Source organism: Boleophthalmus pectinirostris, unplaced genomic scaffold, assembly GCF_026225935.1.
Source record: "Boleophthalmus pectinirostris isolate CB_2022bp ecotype Guang Dong unplaced genomic scaffold, ASM2622593v1 HiC_scaffold_18, whole genome shotgun sequence".
Taxonomy (NCBI): Eukaryota; Metazoa; Chordata; class Actinopteri; order Gobiiformes; family Gobiidae; genus Boleophthalmus; species Boleophthalmus pectinirostris.
This window is the reverse complement of record NW_026571133.1, coordinates 29,599,545-29,618,325: the sequence shown is the minus strand read 5'-3', so window position 1 is coordinate 29,618,325 and position 18,781 is coordinate 29,599,545. Positions and strand designations below refer to the sequence as shown.

The window sequence follows — 18,781 nt, the reverse complement described above, 5'->3', positions numbered from 1 at the left end:
TCCCCTTCTTGCACATCTACACCCAGTCACCCGAGATGTCCATAGCGCATTCTCATCGAGTGCGAAGCGAGCCTCACCCAGTAATGGCGCAGTAACATTTTGGAGCACAGTGCTGTCCTTTGTCTCTGAAGTAGCCATTTTGAGAATTAGAAAATCAAGGAAACCTATGTTCATAGTTGGTTGGTACACCTCCATTGGTTTTTTGGATGCAGGCAAATAGACAAGAAATCACTTCTAAATGATTTTGGCCGTTAAATCTTTGGGATTATTTTGAATACCATGAGTAAGTTTCCACCACGACCTTTTTGAACACGTTTTTACAGTCGAAATATAGTTTAAACTTATCTTTCATATCCATATGTTATATAAACCCATGCCTGAAACAAAGACAATAAGGTAGTAAATAATTAGGCCTACCTTTCCATTTAATTATATGCTGTTAATGTAAATGGAAGAAATGTTAACAGTCAAAGCCTGCTTGTCTGTAATCTTGTCCTCAAGCAGATGTGGTTGGTATATTGCTCAGTTAGATGAGACTTGGAAAGAAGCATAGTCCCAGACTGCCACCAGTCGAAGTTGTTTTGTTTTTTCAGATTCATATCTCTTGTGCTAATGGATTTCTTGTTTTTCCAGGCGATATCATCCAACCCTTTATCAAAAGGAAGATGAAGCTGCAAATGTTCCTGTGCCTGCGTTTAGGCCTCCAGAGTATAGTGCTTCAAAAAGCAGAGGTAGGCAATGTTTCATGTGGAGGATCAGACTTCAGTCCAAGTGAAGTCAAACTGGGAGTGCAAAAACTCTCTAAAACACTGGAATAGCGTTTTGGGGACAGCCATGCGACTACTTACAAAAGACTACCTTTTTGAAGGCTTTGGTTTTGAAGTGGTCTGCAGCCAGCCTACACTTAGGGCAGCCTGTATCGGCTGTCTTCTCACTCAAGGGAAGAGTAATACTGCTGAAGCCCTGTTGTTGAGAGAACAGTGTAAATGTTATTTAGGCCCTTAAAGCAAACCCACATAAAAATAACAGCACACTGTATTTTTATAACCTGCCCTAAAACCCAGAAGGACTATTCAGACTAGAGAGCACAGACAAGTTTAATTTCGTTAATTTGACTAATGTTCTACAGAGAAATACATTTCACAAAAGCATGCTTTATATACTTTAAATTTCATACATTATTAAGAATAAAAAATGACTTACTTATTGCATCTCTATTCTACAAGGCCACAAATGCCAACAATCCTCCACATATTTTGTTTAGGCCTACTTTGTGTTCACTTAAGAAATAATGATTCCTAAAAGAATAAAGTAGTTTATTTAACACTTTTATATGTTCACTTAAGAAGAAGAAATACTTTTATAGGCTATGGGTGTGCCATGACCTAGTTAAGACAAAGATGGATTCCAAGAAGAGGAAAAATGTTCAAAATGTCCATTACATTAGGCTATCTTCCTTCTTCTCAATCCTTTAAAGGGAGGAATCATAGTTTTATCATAGTCCAAGGAAGGTCAAATGTAAGATCCCTTTAGGAACAAAGGAAACCCATATAGGCCATGAGTCCTGTTTCAGGAAAATGGCTGCCGAGAGCGTTCTGCCCCCTCTCTCTGCTCTCTGTTGAAGGACTTCTGAGTTGTGCCTCTAATAGCAGTCAGCTCCTCTGCTGCTGCTTTCTGATTGGCCAGCCGCACTGCCTCTATTAACCAGCCAATTGCCCGAGTACTGTGCAAAGCCTACCAGACATGTCAAACAAAACCTACTTTAATTTGACAAAGAAATCACTTCAACGTAAAAATGACATTACAAGGCTTCTCACGTGTGCTAAGATAGTCTACAGAGCAAGACATATGTCCTTGTTAATGGGAAGATGTTACCAAATCTACGTTGTTACACGTAGTCTAAACTATGAACATAATCTAGGCGATATAATAGGAGATCTAAGTAAGAAAACAACCCGATCAGGGAAACATCATAAAACATTATGTTAGCGTACATACAATCTTAAAAAGCCTATGTTGAACCATCCTCACAACATTGAAGTGGCTGCCTGCTTCTTCTTCTTGTATTAAGTAGAAGCCACTGACTTTCCTCATCCGTGGTTGTCACGATTATCTTCATGTCGTTTTGTAAACGTGCGTATCGAAAAATACACGTATTTAACCAAATATTACGCTACTTGCTGTGTATTGGTTAATCCAGAAAGCAGATTCTCCACACAAACATCGACGAGAATTAGCACAAAGTTCCAGAAAATTAATTTCAATGAATAAATATTTAATACGTTTCAGGTTCTCTGGCATTTTACGCTGCAGTCGCAGCATCAACCACCAAAAAGCAACGAAACTGTTTGTAGCGAAAGTGCGACTGGCGTATCAGGAGGATAAGCCTAGTGGTGTATTGTGGGAGAGACAGAAGCTACAGACCAGAGGCACAATATGTGTTGGCTCTCGCCTAAAAGGAGGCAGTATTCTTCAAGCTAAACCATGTAATGTAAGCGGCGAAAGGAAAGCATTTTTGTCTTTTCGTCAAATAAAGAGATAGCGCTCTATTGGACGAATCATGTCCAAGCCAGGGGAGAGAAACAGATTGAACGAAGACCATGGCAGAAAACAGAGTTCAAGTAAGCTTGTTCTTTTTCCCTCTTTCTCCAAACCTTCTCTGCTGTTTCCGTAACTGGGATGCGTGCTATCCCACAGCGTGTGATTCTTGTAATCTCCATTACATTAAAAACATGCATGTGTTGCATTTAGTTGTTTCTAAGTGTTGCTAACGGCACCGTGTCAAGCGCCGCTGCTTTACTGCTGGATATCGTCGCTCTCGTTTCAGGTTTGGCGAACGGCATGGACAGTCATTCTGGCTCGACAGAGAAGCGGAGTCACCACTGGAGAAGTTACAAGTTGATTATTGACCCAGCTCTGAAGAAAGGCTCCCACAAACTGTATCGCTATGATGGGCAGACTTTCAGCATGCCCGTAAGTGGACTGCATTTACAGCGGCTACAATAGTAACAGAGTAGCCGACCTCCATGATGGGTTCAGCGGGGCTGTAGTGCCATGGCCCCGCGGAGTGTCGACAGAGTTCATTGCAATAGAAAGCTGTGTCCGAACTCTGTAAATCAGCTTCATAACACGTTCATGGGATATGAGTTCTGACTGGGACGCATAACAGCAGTGTCATCCTCTTTTTCTTTAACATAGAACCCCGGATTACCTCCTGTGGATACCGTTCGAGATCCAAGGATAGGTCGCCTATGGACAAAGTACAAAGAGACCGACTTACCTGTACCCAAGTTTAAGGTAGAGTTTTCATGACCTTGGGCAAAGCTGATGCCAGTTGTTGCCTGTGGGAAAGGGGCTGTCAAAAGTTGCAGACACACCCCCTTCACTCATCTTAGTGATGTAGAATTCTAAGTATGACAGCAACAAAAGTCCTAGTTAATGGCAATAGCTAATTAATCAACACAAATAAGTGTGACAAGTGTATTTCTAGTATTGCTGTCTGTCTCCTGTTCTTCATTCCCTCAGTGACTACATTTTCAACTATTTTTTTTTCCAGATCGATGACTGCTACATTGGGCGGGTACCTCCAAAGGAGGTAACATTTGCTCGACTGAATGATAACATAAGGGAAGGATTTCTGACAGACATGTGCAAAAAATTTGGGGAAATTGAGGAGGTTGAGATTCTTTATAATCCTAAAAACAAGAAGCACTTGGGAATTGCCAAAGTTGTTTTTGAATCCGTTAAAGCAGCCAAAGTGGCCGTGCAGTCGCTGCACAACACCTCTGTGATGGGAAACATCATCCACGTGGAGCTGGATCCTAAAGGTAAACAATAATTCCACTATATCACTTCATTTTATGTATATATCCTGGGAATTAGGTAATTAAATTTCTTTCAAATTGAACTCATTCCCATGAGCCCAGAGCAGAGGGTGCTGTGTTATACTCCCACTGTGCATAATTTCAGACTTATAAACAAACAACCAGTCCCCTTTCATACCATGTTCATAACATGTGCCATGTTACTATCAAGATAAATCTCACTTTTGCCTTCCGTCAGATGTATAATATATATATAAATAAATGGGACAATCTATAAAAATGTTGTTATTTTCAATATTTAGCACTTTTTATAATTTGCTGAAAATTATTTATAGATAAAATGATGTGTTGTCAGTCATTTTAATGACAATTAAACAAATGTATACAAATTTAATTGTACTACAAGTAATCTGCTATGTTTGGTTGTCTTTGTTAAGTTTTGTGTATAGTATATAATTAAAAATTATCTTGATAAACCAATTGATTTACCACCTTTCATCTGTTATCTATAGATTGAGTTTATATTGTTAACATAAATACACTGACATATTACTTGTAAAAAGTTAGCTGTTTCATGTTTATTAGTGCAGAATCTCATACATAATTTTTATACATATTTTTTTAGGTGAGAATCGCCTCAGATACTTTCAACTTCTGATGAATGGCAGCTACACGCCACGGACCCTACCTGTTGGTGGTGAGGAGGCTAAAGTCTCCCCTCGAACCCTTGCAGAAGCCATTTTGGTAATTTCTTCTACATTGTGAAATGTATACATTTTAAACATCTTGGAGAGTGAGCAGTTTCCTCTTAGATAATAACAATTGTTGTTAAGTTAATATTTTAGGAGCTGACATGTAGTTTGAGATCCACCTTGTCCATGCAGCAGGTGGGAAGCAATACAGTATTATTATTCTTTCTCTCTGAATATGGAGGAGATAACTCGCAGAGATGTGCACAATTTGGAGTTTTATTTTAATTTGTCCTTTTCCTTTTTGTGACGAAAGAAGACAAAGAATCACAAAAAAATGTTTGGCCATGTGTTGTCTTTGTCTTTAAGGCTTGTGAGCCCATTCGGAGGTTGTCTGAAAGCAACGCTACTGGAGGAGCAGTACCACCCAGCAACTCCACAACTCCTCTGTCATCAGAGGCGGGATACTCCAGCCTAAGGCAGGACACACCACAGTCCCAGGGAACACCTCACACCCCTCGCCAGACCAGTACACCCTTTTCTCAAGACTCCAACTACTCCTCTCGACAGTCCACACCTGCATATCAACCCAACCGGGCTGAGAGCTCAGCAGGCTACAAATCCCGCAGACACGAGAGCAAGTTTCAGGATGCCTACAATCGTCGTCCAGAGAGACCTCAGTATCGAAGCAACATGTACCGGAGTTCATCATCAGAACAAGCCCCTTACAAGCAGCAGCAGGTCACTCCACCTGAGCCCCCACCATCAACCCCATCATACAGCTATACAACTCCTACCCCACCTACACCCAGCTTCAAGTCAGCCTTTTCCCCCTACCAGACCCCTCTGCCCCCGGCTTTCCCTCCTTCTGAGCCTTTCCATCACCCAGTCCAGAGAGAGACTGAGTATCTTAGACCACCTCAGCCACCTCCGGAAGCTCCTTCCGACTTTGTGACAGTCAAAGATCGGCCAGAAACTCCCCCTATACCTGAGCCCCCACCTGAACCTGTTGCACAACCAACTACCCCACCTCCCCAAACCCCAGAACGCTGCCCCTCTCCTGGCTCCCCAAACATGGATTCTGAACGAAATAGTCTGGATTCCAGGATTGAGATGCTTCTAAAGGAAAAAAGGACAAAACTGCCGTTCCTAGCAGAACGAGACTCTGACACAGAGGTTCGGATGGAAGGAAGTCCCATTTCATCGTCATCCTCTCAGCTATCCCCTATTCCCCCCTTCACAGGCAGCTCTCAGGGTGGCCAACAGAACTCTCGGCCTTGTAGCACCGGTTTGGAGGACATCAGTCCAACTCCACTGCCGGACTCTGATGATGATGAGCCCATCCCTTCAACTGCATCCCTCCTGAGGAGAATCAGCTCACCCATACGGGACAAGAGGAGCAAAAGTGACTACAAAGATGGACATTATCGAGGCCACACTCCTACAGATAAAATGGACATGGTAGGAAAACTGCTTTTAAAATCTTTCATACATTTTGCACTACATCATTAACATGCTAACTGCTTATACATAACAGAAATGCCCTTTTTATTATCATACTTCCTGTGATGGCTTCTCACAATAACACAGCCTGACTGTTTTTGTTGTGAAGTATTAGCAGTTACACACTTGAAAGATACAGGAAGTGGAGTCTAGTTTCAGAAGTAGTACTAGAAGACTTTCTCTTTTTGTGTAGTCATTTGCTTGAGAGAAGTTAAACTTTAAACTCGTAAATGACATAAATGCTTACTTTGTTACATCGAAAAAATACTTATCACAGATAGTCGATTCCATGAAACATTTAATACAGAAATATGTGGATGTTTGAATGCAAATAAAGTATCTAATATTTAAGATGGCTTGATTTACACAGCATCTATCTGCTCTAGCTAAATTAAAATGTTTTGTTCCTCTTCTGAAAGCACATATACATAGGAAAGCGTAGTTTGGCTGTTTACCCACACTTCCTGGTTTTACAAGCTTCACTGCCAGGATTGGTCAAAGTGCCTCTTGTCTCACATTTCAACGTACCACAAAGCAAACAGTGCAAACAGGTCATTTGGATAACAACACCACTCCCATTCATTTTTACTGTGCTTGTTGTACTTTCTTTTCTTTACTACCGTTAATAATGATGGGGATTTAAAACAAGGTCAGACAAAAAGCTTGTGGTTGTCAATCATTAAAAATAAATAGCCTTATCTAATGGGGAAACATAATTTAACTGTTTTACAGGTTTGTTTAAAAAAACATTTGGATGTCTCTTTAAAGTGTATCACATGTGCTTTTTGTTTAAGTATATAATGATAATAAGAATTAATATATAAATGATGAGCCTTTTGCTACCTTTTCGAGCCCAGGCCTGATAATAACAATACAAAAGTCTTAGCACTTTTCAAAACACAATCACTTTACAGCTTCATGCATTCTTCATTTATTTCATACTTGGCAGAGGTAAGCTAGTATTATAACCTTAACTGCCTGGGGTAGATTGTCAGCCTCGCTTTTGTCAATCTGTGCCATCAGTCAATCTGACCAGGACAAATCAATCACCCACTTACCGCATTCATAAGCAAAATGGGTGACAAGTGTCTTGTCTAAGGACACAAACACATTTTACACAGGCCAAACTCTGCTTAGCTTCTGAGCTCAGAAGAGGTTGTTTGTTTATAAATAGTGTGTAAATCAGTCTTCTCAACTGACATCCAATATTCTGACTATTCTTTTTTTCTTAGAGCCATCATTCGTCGGGAGAAGATATGGAAATCTCTGACGATGAGATGCCCAATACACCCATCACCAGTGGGGACTGTGGCAAAGGCATTGTGGTGAACTCTGCTATGTCGCCAATGCAGACACTGGCCCTGCATCCTCCCGGCTTCCCTCCTCTGCACCAGACAGGCTACCCCATCCCACACCACCACTACGGACCACATTCTGGTGTCCCTGGACACCCACATCTGACTGACCCTCATGGAGTTCCCCACCATATGCTGCCTCACATGGGTCCTTACCCCCACGGCATGGTTCCTCTCATGCAGATGGAGCTCATGAACTGTTTAAGATGGGAGCAATGGAGCACTGTCCCCATGTCTTTTCAGATGCAGCAGCAGGTTCTGAGTCGCATGGCTCAAACAAGAGGGCCATATTCCTACCCACACTACATGGACAGCTCCTTTGGAGGTCCATACCCCCCTTTGTCCATGAGTGCATCCCCAATGAGTGGAGCAGGCACACATGGGCAACCATGGCAGCATGCTAGCGTACCAAAGTTTAATCCAACAGTTCCTCCTCCTGGATATGATTCCCAAAAGGATGATCCTCACAAAGCTACTGTGGATGGAGTGTTGCTAGTCATAGTCAAAGAACTTAAGGCCATCATGAAAAGGGACCTTAATCGCAAAATGGTAGAGGTGGTGGCCTTCAGAGCTTTTGACGAATGGTGGGATAAGAAGGAGCGCTCAGCTAAGGTAAATTGATAGTGTTGTAGTGTTTACTCCTGCTACTATATACTAATAAATACTATAAATATTCTTATACAGGCATCGTTGACACCAGTGAAAGGAGCAGAAGGTAAAGAAGAAGAAACCAAGCCTAAACCTAAAGAGACAATGGGTTCCAGTCTGTTGGAAAACTGGAACAAGGGTGAAGCTTTAGGTTACGAAGGGATGGGCCTGAGCATTGGTCTGCGAGGAGCTATCCGTTTGCCATCCTTCAAGGTAAGCTCCATAAGTATCAGCCAGAGATGCACTGATCCACTTGTTTGTTCCGATACGATACTTAGACTTTAAGCATCTGCCTATATAAGATATTAACTGATACCTTTTTATATGAATAAAACTTCAAACATTATGAGATGTTCTCGGACTAAATCAGCCTGTTACAAGTCATATTACATTAAATTAAACACCTAATAGGATATTGGCTCAACCGATATTTTAAAGCAGATACCCGCTCCAGAAAATGTTTCACTTATCTACGCTGATATTCGATACCAGTATCTGTATCTGCATTCAGATATAAAACCAAAACAAGGTTCTTAACATCAGTGTTGTGATTTCAGGTGAAAAGAAAAGGTCCTCCTGACGCTGCTGCAGCAAGTGAAAGCAAACGCGCACGACCCTCCACTCCAGTGGACGATGAGCTTGAGGATGAAAGTAAACCCACTGATGAGTCTAAAATGGATGGGGACAGCACAGCAGCAAAGCGACGGCATTCTCGACCTCTTGAACTGGACAGTGAAGGAGAGGAGGCAGACACCTCGGAGAAGGAGGAGTCTCTGTCTGATCGGGAGGAGGAGCCAGAAGAAACTGAGGCCAAGCAGGCCTCTTCAAATAAAGTAGGACCTCTCAATATCATGTCTGTCTTCCACTGTAGTACTGATGTGGTGCTGATGTGCTGGCTATTGTCTTTGTCAGGAGAGTGAAGATGAGAGTGATGAAGAGCAGGAGCGAGAGTCATCAACTGAGGGCACATCCTCAGATTCATCTGATGAAGGTAAAAAATGCATAGAAAATAATAAAAATTAGGAATTATGAAATAAATATTTTGAATGAACAAATACATTTTTGTACTAGAACACGTAGTCTTGTTTAAACAATTGATAGTTACTGCTTAGTAATGTAAAGCTCAACATCTCTCCAAACAGTATTTTATAACCCCAACAGTTCATCATTTATTTTATGTGTAACTGTATTTTTATTTTTAAAATGTATTGTGTAGTGTAAACCTTTTTTCAGGCTTGGATTTATAATTATAAATGATTATTACGATTATCAAATATATAGAAGTGGAAAATGTAATGACATCATCACCGCATTTATTCCTCATTTAAACATTGTCTCCATGACGTATGTTGTTTTTTTAATCTAAATGTATAAAAAATCTATCCTTGCCCTAAACACCTATCTATCTCAAGATAACTGATGATTTCTTTACATCTCACAGAAGAGGGGCAATCCGTCATGTCTAAAGCCAGCTCAGACTCTGGGTCAGACAGCTCTGACTCTTCTGAATATGAGGTGAGCTCTGAGGAAGAAGAAAGTGAGGAGGAAGAGGATAAAGGAAGTGAGGTCGAGGACGGCAGTAGAAAGACTTCTTCATCCTCCTCTTCATCGTCAACCTCTTCTGATGATGAGAGCGAGACAAAAGAGGCAGCAAGCTCTCCTTTGGGACATCTCTCAGAGGACAGGCAAGACCACAAAAGTAAAGAGGAGGTCACAGCCAAGACCAGATGCAGACCACCCAGTCCCATGGAAGAGCCAGAGGAGAAAGTCAGACCTCCATCACCTGCCCCAGGTAAATATCTAAATCATGTCAGTGAGTCCTGTCTTTTTCTTATATTCTGTATTGATGGCTTCAGTTGATAATAATTAATGGTAAAAGATAAGAAAATGTTTCTCTTTAGAAAACGAGCGAGACATAAGTGGTGACATTACAACTTTGAAGTCTGGGTCTCGGGAACTTCAAGCAAACCTTCGGCCTCCCACTCCGACTGGCATCGTGGAGGACAGTGACCAAAAGTCAAAACCCAAAGGTAAAGCTGAACCAGAGGAAGTGGCCTGCACTGATGCTCAACTAACATCTGTAGAGTCAAACTCCTCTGCCCCGAAACCCCTAGCATCTTTAATGCACCTCCCTCTTCCTCCTCACCCCTCTCTGGAGGGGCGCTCCCTCCTTCACCCGCCCCCTGCTTCACTGCCGGACCTCCCCCAGCGGCCTCGGCTCCCTACAGACGAGGATACTCCGCGTACACCAGGCAGGGACCTGTTGGAGCGAGCTCGGAGTCTGGGCAAGTCCCAGAGCACCGACACGGTGCCCATCACGCCTGGAGGTGACGCTCCGCTGACCGGCAGCGGTCTGCTGCTTAGCTCCCCTCATATTCCTGGTAGTCCTTTCTCCTACCCTGCTCAGTCTCCTGTTCTTAGTGCTGGTGTACCCCGAACACCAGGAAGAGATTTAACCTTCACCCCTGTGTTCCCTGACCCCACAGCACTAAGCCTCAACAGGAAAACATCCTCTGCCAGCATTGATGATGGTCCTGTGTTCAAAGAGCCGCCTGTCAGTGCTCTGCCAAATCAGACCTCCTCTGTTTGTGAGGATCTCTCTGCATCTCTGTCACTGGATGTTCCTATTCCATCTGACTCTGCATCATCCAAGAAGAAGGCTGCAAGAGTCAAAGCCAGGAAGACCCCAATGGCCTCTGAAGCAGAAGAGTCTCTTAAGGTCATCCCAGAGTCTGTCCTTCAGGAGACATATCTGTCCAGTAAGTCCCCTGAACGCACCACTCTGGACTTTAGGGAAGACGAGGTGGAACCTCAAATGGTCATACCTCCTGAAGATGGATTTGTGTCGTATGATGATGAGGAGCGCATAGTGAAGCCCACTCGAAGGGCGCGCAGGGGCTGGGAGGAGCTGCTGCTGGGCAGCCTGTCTCCTGTCACAACACCCCCTCGCACGTTCTTCAAACCCCGGTCAGATTTCGAGGAGATGACCATCCTGTATGACATCTGGAATGAAGGAATTGATGAAGAGGATGTGCGACTTTTGAAGATCACCTATGAGAAGATGCTGCAACAGGACAACGGCAACGACTGGCTGAATGACACCCTGTGGGTCAACCATCCTAATATCCTTTAAAGCTGCTCCACGCTGTTATTAAGGTAGTTCTTATGACTTGTTTGACTCACAATGTACTGTGATGGCTACCCATAGACTGAAAATGTTAATATATACAGTATACAGTATATACAGTGGCTACCCTGTTCATTTTGCTGCAAATACTCTAAAAGCTCCCTCTGGTGGTAGGAGTATGTACTGTATATAAAGCTGTTTTCAGATTTGACTGTCAGATTTGTGAGATTTTCCTTGACTCCTTTGCACCTACTAACATCCCTGGAGTGAAGAAAAAGCGCAGAGATGATGGTATGAGGGATCACATGACTGGCTGTGCACGAAGTGAAGGATACTATAAAATCGACAAAAAAGACAAGATCAAATACCTTCAAAGTACACGTCTTCAGTCAGAGGAGGTTCCAGTTGATACACAGGTAAAAAGATATAGATATAGATAGGTTGTGGATAATCTGTCAATGAGAACCATTGTTTTAGAATTAACTTTTTTTTTAAATTTATTTTAAGGGGATGAGTATTCCTGCTCAGGTCCATGCCTCTACCAGAGCGGGCTCGGAGCGGCGATCAGAGCAGCGGCGTTTGTTGTCCTCTTTTGCCTGCGACAGTGACTTACTCAAGTTCAACCAGCTCAAGGTGAATCCATATTTGTATTTGCTTAAAGTTTACATTTGTTAGATTATTAGTTGTTACAGATTAATATAGCTTTTATAGTTATGTTTTATGTATTCACTTTTAGAATCAAACCTAAAGCCTAATTTTGTGATTTTCAGTTCCGTAAGAAAAAGATTCGATTTTGTAAGTCGCACATCCATGACTGGGGTCTGTTCGCTTTGGAGCCTATTGCTGCTGATGAAATGGTTATCGAATATGTTGGACAAAATATCCGACAGGTGAGAAAGCCTTATTCCATTTTATGTGATGCTCACTTTTAAGATTTCTGTATGTTTTTATGAGTACAATTTCTCCTGTTTAGGTCATTGCTGATATGCGAGAGAAGCGCTATGAAGAGGAGGGAATTGGTAGCAGCTATATGTTTCGTGTTGATCATGATACAATTATAGATGCAACCAAGTGTGGCAACTTTGCCCGCTTTATCAACCACAGCTGTAATGTAAGCAACTGTTTTACCTTTCTCTGACCATTGTTGGTGCATTGCAAGTGCCTTTTTAACTATGATCTTTTCTTTCAGCCGAACTGTTATGCGAAGGTCATCACAGTGGAGTCTCAAAAGAAGATTGTGATTTACTCCAGACAGCCAATTAACGTCAATGAGGAGATCACATACGACTACAAGTTCCCCATTGAGGATGAAAAGATTCCCTGTTTGTGCGGTGCGGAGAACTGTCGGGGAACACTGAATTAAGTCTAACAGCCTCGACACTGCCCCTGACATTAAGGCACTGTCCTGAACTTCTACAGAGGAGTTTTTGAGGAGTGGTGAGAACTTGACTGGACATGGTATGTGCCTGTCTGGCTTTCTTCACCCATTAAACTCCTCAGTGTTTACAATTTATGGTGCTCTTGAAATGCATAGTTTATATAATATATTACCTTTTACCCATAATTTACAAAAAGCTCAACATCCCCTCACTCAGCATCATTACATCCAGTATTCAAGCATGGTTCCTTCCAGATTTGTCCCTTTCTGCCTTTCCATTTATCGAGCTTTATCTTCACCATGTGGTACAAAGACCCATCTTTAGCTTTTTAATAGAGTTGAGATGCACAAACCGGCAAGAAAATATCTACTCTGTGGTGGCGATCTGTTAGAAGCTCATTCTTGGACAGTGAAGTTTTGATGTCCATTATGGAATTTTATCCTGTCTCTTCTACCTCTTATAAAAATCAAGTAATGCAATCCTCCTGTCCTGCCACTAAAATTTGGATTCTTTGGATATCATGTTGTCACCAGCTAACAGTGAATCATGCAGCTTCCCAAATAGTTTATGCAAAAAAGACGAGCAACACGTTGTGTTAAAGCTATTCCAGTATTTTCTAATTATGTTTTGGCAATATCATGCTTGTTTCTGTGGCTTTGTTTGAAAGCGTGTGAATGAGAGTATTTATGACCTGAATGTGAGTGCACTGCCCCCCTCAGGCCACAGTGTACAAGGCCAATCATGTGGATAATTAATGTGAAGATTGAATTACCTAATTTTGACTTCTATAAGGCAGCATTCTAAATTACTGTAAAACAGACCTAATGGAGAAAGTACTTATTTATGTGCCATATAAAATGTAGGTTGTGTGAGTATTAACATGTACTGCGTGTTTGGTCCATGTCCTTAGTTCTCACTGCAGCACCTCTATGTTTCTGCGCAGCGGTTTCCCTGAGCTCATTATGAAGAGCTTTTGAATGCACTTCTGTGCTTTGCATTGAACTAACCCTCCTTAGACCAAGTCAGTCACTGCTCAACATTGGCTTTGCCTTTTCCCATGTTTATATTGTGTATATGACTTGTATAGAAGATATAAATGTTTTTTATCTTCCTAGGATTCAGAATTTTTAAGCCTCCTCTTTTTTTAAAAGACAAGACTGCGTATTTAAAATATTTTCAGGGAACTGTGAAAGGAATCTTGAGAGTTTCAAATGGTGTACAGGACGGAGCCTCCACTTCCCTTTGAGAGATTGTTTCTTGTAGAAACGTCTTCATTTTTCTGCCAATTTGCTCTGTAATTCTAACATGTAAATACTGTAACTGTGAATATGATATAAATATATATATTTTTGTTTTTGGTAAATGCTACAAGGAACAGCTCTGATCTTTGTAACATAATGAGGTGCGCAAAAGAGCTGGTAGCAGGAAATTCAGCTTGTGTCAAGCTTTGTTTTTTATTTTCAGTTGTAAATTCTATGAACATTTGTTTGCAGTGTGAAGTTTAAATAAGCAAAAGATGCAGAATTGGCATGAGAAGAGGAACCACACATTGCCTGTTCTCATGTCTATTTATTACAACTAATAACAAAATGTATGAAAAGAAAATAAAGCAATTTTGAATACATCCATCAACAGTTGTGTCCTCAATGCTAATAAGCCACACGATGTTCAAATAACTTGTACAAAGAATTTTTCTTGTGTGACTTAAAATTCTTCTGACTGAGTGTTGTGTGGAGTTCATACTAAAAAGCTCATGAGTCACATGACGGTTCTGAAAGTGAACTTAATGTAATAAGATTAGATAATACATTTGAATAAAATGCAGTCAACAAACACTGGTTATTGTGACTGTTCCAGCTGGAACTCTCAAAAATCTACGTCAGGGGGGTCTGGGTAGAAGTCTTCTGTGCATGCGTGCGTGTGTGCGTGTGTGTGGTGGTGACAGGCAGAGGATGGCTTGTGATCACAGACAAAGACAACAGGCTCCAGTTCATCTGAGGGTTACCAAGAATGTCCTTCACATTGAGATGGACCCAGAAATCCAAATGTTTCTTTTTGTACAGTCAAATGATCTTCAAGGCAAGGTTTCTAGTTGTAGTGAGTTTATGGATGTCAAACTGGCAAAATACTTCTAAATGGCCCATTCAGCTCAATGTGCTATGGTTTGTACAGATAGTAAAAATATGTAGAATGAATGAATGAATACACATGCAATAAGTCATTATCAAATACAATGTTCAAGTCATGTAAGGCACCTATTTTCATCTTTCTAACCTTATGATGACAAAATACATCACAGTGTTCAGATTAGAGTTACATCTCCAGTATTTTTGTGTTGTTCTAAGGTACCAGAGTGAGGAGCCCTAATAAACACACATGAAAGAGCCCCAGTACCACAGAGGGGCTGACAGGGCGTCCTGCGGTCGCTAGGAGGACCCGTGCATCCCTGGATGCAGAGACCACGCGGCTGAATTTGGGGTGGATGTGTCTGTAGTTGTTCTGAAGAGGCGTGACTTGCTCTGCGTCTTCCTCTGTGGAGAAAATCTGGGACGTGAACTGGGCAAGCTGCAAACAGAGGCACTATGTCAGCTACCTCCTTGGTTGTTATTAGATGTTAGATGTTATTGCTCTGCCCATAGTGTTCAATGGTATGGCATTAAGCCTATCTATTTTGCATTTAATCAATTACAGGTGCTTTTTATAGCTGAAAATGCCATAACAACATGTATTCTTACTCGCCTCTCCACAGATATGACCTGTAACTTGGCCTGATTGGGCCAAATGGGAGCGTCACAGATGTTACACAGTGCACTTTTAATCTGCCTGGGAACTTAACTGTGCACATCTTTCCATAACGTTGTGTCTACTGGAGGACATGGATGTGCTTTATGCTAACTTACCTGAGTCCATGAGATGTAGATGGGGACCTCATACACTGTCCAGACAACAGCCTGGGAGCATGGGGGAGTGGTCAAACTGCCGTGATATCTGTAGTACTGAGATAGGTTGTGCTTTGGCAGAAGGCTCATCAGCGCAAAGGGCTTTATTTTAGACACTTGTCCTTTTGGAAACAATGAAAACATAAACAGTGCATCTACACACTTCCACTGAACTGTGAATGTCGGACAAATTCTTACCTTTGTGTGCTACAGTGGAAAGCTTTTGTGATATGTAGTTGAAATGCACATTGTCCGCATACACCACCTGGAACAAAGGAAAGCTACATTACGAATTGGCAATATTTTCAACATAATTTATTGTTTGTCATTTATTTAAAAGATGGCTTCCATTGCAGGGGAATGCTTTTGTCCATATATTGGAACACTATTCTATGTTAAAGATTAGTCATTCATCTTATGCTGCATAAAGTAATGGGTGCATTACTTTGGTGCTGCAAATCTAGTTCATCTACAACCAATGCCACTATATTTATAGACATACCCACTTAAAACACATTAGAAAAAAATATTTTCTAATGAGGGCACAATAATGATAAGGCAGACTGAATACTTATCTATGAGAATATCTACATTATTGAACAACTAGGATCAACTTTAGTGCATATTAATAATTATGCTAATTAATTGGTCTTAGTGGATTTCATTCATACTCTATAGTGCCTTACATTAGACTGCCAAGGTGAGAGAAAGTGAAAATAAAGCAAAGCGTCTTGCTTAAGGACACAACAGTATGCACTAGACTAGAGCCACTGTTTCCTCACTGTGGCACCTGTCAGAGGTCTCTCATCGAAGTGCTAACCAGACCCACCCAAATAAACTTAGGTAAAATTAGACATTATGAAAGTGTTATGGCTGTTAAACTTAATACAATAACTATAACATGTGTGTAGGTACTGACATCAATGAAGAATCCCAGGACGGCAAGCCCCGTGGGGTCGTCTAGAGCTGCAGACACATTTGGGTGGATAGACTTCATGCTGACAATGTGCATCTGAGTGTGAGAGCAGAGCAGAGTGAGCAGGCCCAAAGCAGTTACTCTATATGTGGGCACAGCTCTGTCTACTGACCCTACTGTACCTCCATAGGGTATCTGCGGGAGTCCAGTGTGTGCTCAGAGCCGTTGGTGGCTGGGCTGCCCCAATGGAAGTGCAGCTGAAGAGTATGGTACAGACCAGGAAGACCGCCCCCACTCACTGACATCCCACTACCCACTAACAGCACCACTGCAATGGAGAGATGCAATGGACATAAAAACAACAGTACAGCAAAAGATTGATGATTTACCAGACTTGCAAGCGGTGGGTAAATATGATCAGAGATACCAAAATGTACATAGGCAGTGTTGTGTAATAAACTGAAGCAGCCAGAGAAAAAAGCGACATAAGCCTGGGGTTCGAACGGAGGAGAAGAATCAGTAAGGGACCCAGGACACAGACAACTTGTGGTAGTATTGTCCATTCTGTTGTAGGGAATATTATACTTGATGTAGGAAAAAAACAAGGGCTGAGCTGGCAGAGTGGGGCTGGCACTGCACATAAATTAAATTTCTCTATAAGGCAGCAAGTTTAATTTGGTGGGTAAAAATCTAATTGTTTGTAGACAGAGCCTGTGCTGATCCTGTACTCAGTGTACAACAATGTTATGTGTCTGTATTTACTATAATACACAAAAATGCCCATCTCAGCATGCTGAACCAGCATGCCACCTCATCCATTCACATCCTCTTTACTATTACTATTGTCCATGCCTCAAGATATTATTCCTAACTGGAATAATCAGGTTAAAGTCGCTAAAGTCCCTCTTTTTGTTTAAATAGTGGTACAGTAGTAGAAGCATGAGTAGTAGTATTGTAGTGCAGGTGACAGACTAATATTAAGTTTTAGAAGTTTGTACTTCCTCTAGGTAACTTAAATACATGTTAGATTTACATACAGATTCAAAATCAAAAACATACCCAGAGTTTTATTTAATTCTCACAAGTCTGAGTAATCCTTTATTATTAGTTTGTCTACATCCCCAAAGCACACAATTCTCTATTCCACTTTATGATGTCATGAAGCAGTAGTTTTCAAGTGAATAGCTCCTTTTACCTATATTTCTGTAGAGATTGCCAATTCTAAGGCTGAAATTATCCAAAGAAGAACATAGCATACATATGCAGGGTTTGTGTGTTAAACATGTGTGAATAAAACAACACACAACTCCAAGCATATTTGTGATGAGGAAACAAAATTACAACATAGATCATAAAACAGTATAATATGGGTCCTTTAACAGCCTTCTCCATTAACATGTATGCTTACCGGAATGACCGTCATTTTCAAGTGTCCAGTGTCCTCCTTGCACCTCCTCAAAGCCCTCCAGCTGCAGGGCGTCCAGAGAGGTGTTCCGGCTCATGTGGAGATCCAGGTCAATAGGGGAGTGATGCTCTTCAAGTAACGGGTGACAGGAGTGAAAAAAGTCCCCCCACGCGTAAGGATCTATGGAAACACAACAATCCACTTATTAATATCACATCACCTTGTATGTAAACACATTCATAATATCACACATTATGTAAACAAATTAATGTTTGTCACATCACATAAGTGAAGTGAAATCGAACAAGGGACAATTGTATTAAGTGGGAACTCATTTGCATATTATCTCCATTGTAACTGAACAACCTCTACAGTGCAAGTCTTTTAGTTGGTCATAAAAATGTCTCAAAGAAAACAACACTCCAAAACTTTGCAAGATAGACGTATATTAAAGTACAGCCATACTGTATCACGTTTGCTTACCACAGTATGGCTCATTGTAGCAATAGTCATCTGAAAGAGATAAATAACATTGTCACTATTTTAATGATTATTAAGTTAAAAGTCATTACATACGAACAACACCACGAATCTCACCTGCTTCAATATATGAAAGAATAACCATGAGGAAAACAGCAGTCCAAATCGTCATCCTTGCAATTCCGAACAAGTTTAAAGGCATGAGGTAGACCGGTGCATAAGTGGGATGGATGAACTTAAATAGGAGAGCAGGTAAAATCCAGGTTTTATTTGGTCTGGGTCTGATCGCTGAACCATGTCATTACCAGTGGTCTTAAGTGATCAACAGGCTCATTGATGCAAGAACAGCTCCAGTGTACCCCCCACCCCCACACCCCGCTGCAGCACGATGTCCAATGACTAGTAACAAGAACCATTCATCCCATGAGAAAGCTCTGGGGATGTGCTGCTTGTTCTAAGGACACCAGAAAATTGTCATCATCTATTTATGTTATGTCTCTGTTAATTACAAGTTGT

General features: G+C 41.4%; 2 protein-coding genes across 4 annotated transcripts; one reads left to right on the top strand and one right to left on the bottom strand.

The window, feature by feature from the left end:
* Positions 1–248: 248 nt before the first annotated feature.
* On the top strand, positions 249–14,157 carry setd1ba (SET domain containing 1B, histone lysine methyltransferase a). 3 transcript variants are annotated; one of them, XM_055153423.1, is made up of 19 exons: positions 266–283; positions 634–731; positions 2,290–2,621; positions 2,828–2,973; positions 3,199–3,297; positions 3,557–3,827; positions 4,450–4,568; positions 4,883–5,974; positions 7,249–7,983; positions 8,056–8,232; positions 8,577–8,852; positions 8,932–9,010; positions 9,461–9,811; positions 9,921–11,141; positions 11,396–11,562; positions 11,654–11,779; positions 11,917–12,036; positions 12,120–12,257; positions 12,336–14,157. In XM_055153423.1, the coding sequence occupies exons 3-19, from the start codon at positions 2,561–2,563 to the stop codon at positions 12,507–12,509; spliced, it is 5,352 nt and encodes a 1,783-aa protein (XP_055009398.1). In that variant the 5' UTR covers positions 266–283; positions 634–731; positions 2,290–2,560; the 3' UTR covers positions 12,510–14,157. The 3 variants fall into 3 exon arrangements, with proteins under 3 accessions (XP_055009399.1, XP_055009398.1, XP_055009400.1); XM_055153424.1 differs by lacking the exon at positions 2,290–2,621 and having other exon boundaries at positions 249–283; XM_055153425.1 differs by lacking the exons at positions 266–283; positions 634–731 and having other exon boundaries at positions 2,360–2,621; positions 9,921–10,049; positions 10,506–11,141.
* A 4-nt stretch (positions 14,158–14,161) lies between these two features.
* car15 (carbonic anhydrase 15) lies at positions 14,162–18,504 on the bottom strand. Its single transcript, XM_020925341.2, has 8 exons — positions 18,383–18,504; positions 18,269–18,298; positions 17,789–17,965; positions 16,563–16,708; positions 16,384–16,476; positions 15,663–15,729; positions 15,426–15,586; positions 14,162–15,090 (listed from the first exon to the last, which is right to left on the bottom strand). The coding sequence occupies exons 1-8, from the start codon at positions 18,465–18,467 to the stop codon at positions 14,866–14,868; spliced, it is 984 nt and encodes a 327-aa protein (XP_020781000.2). The 5' UTR covers positions 18,468–18,504; the 3' UTR covers positions 14,162–14,865.
* Positions 18,505–18,781: the final 277 nt, after the last annotated feature.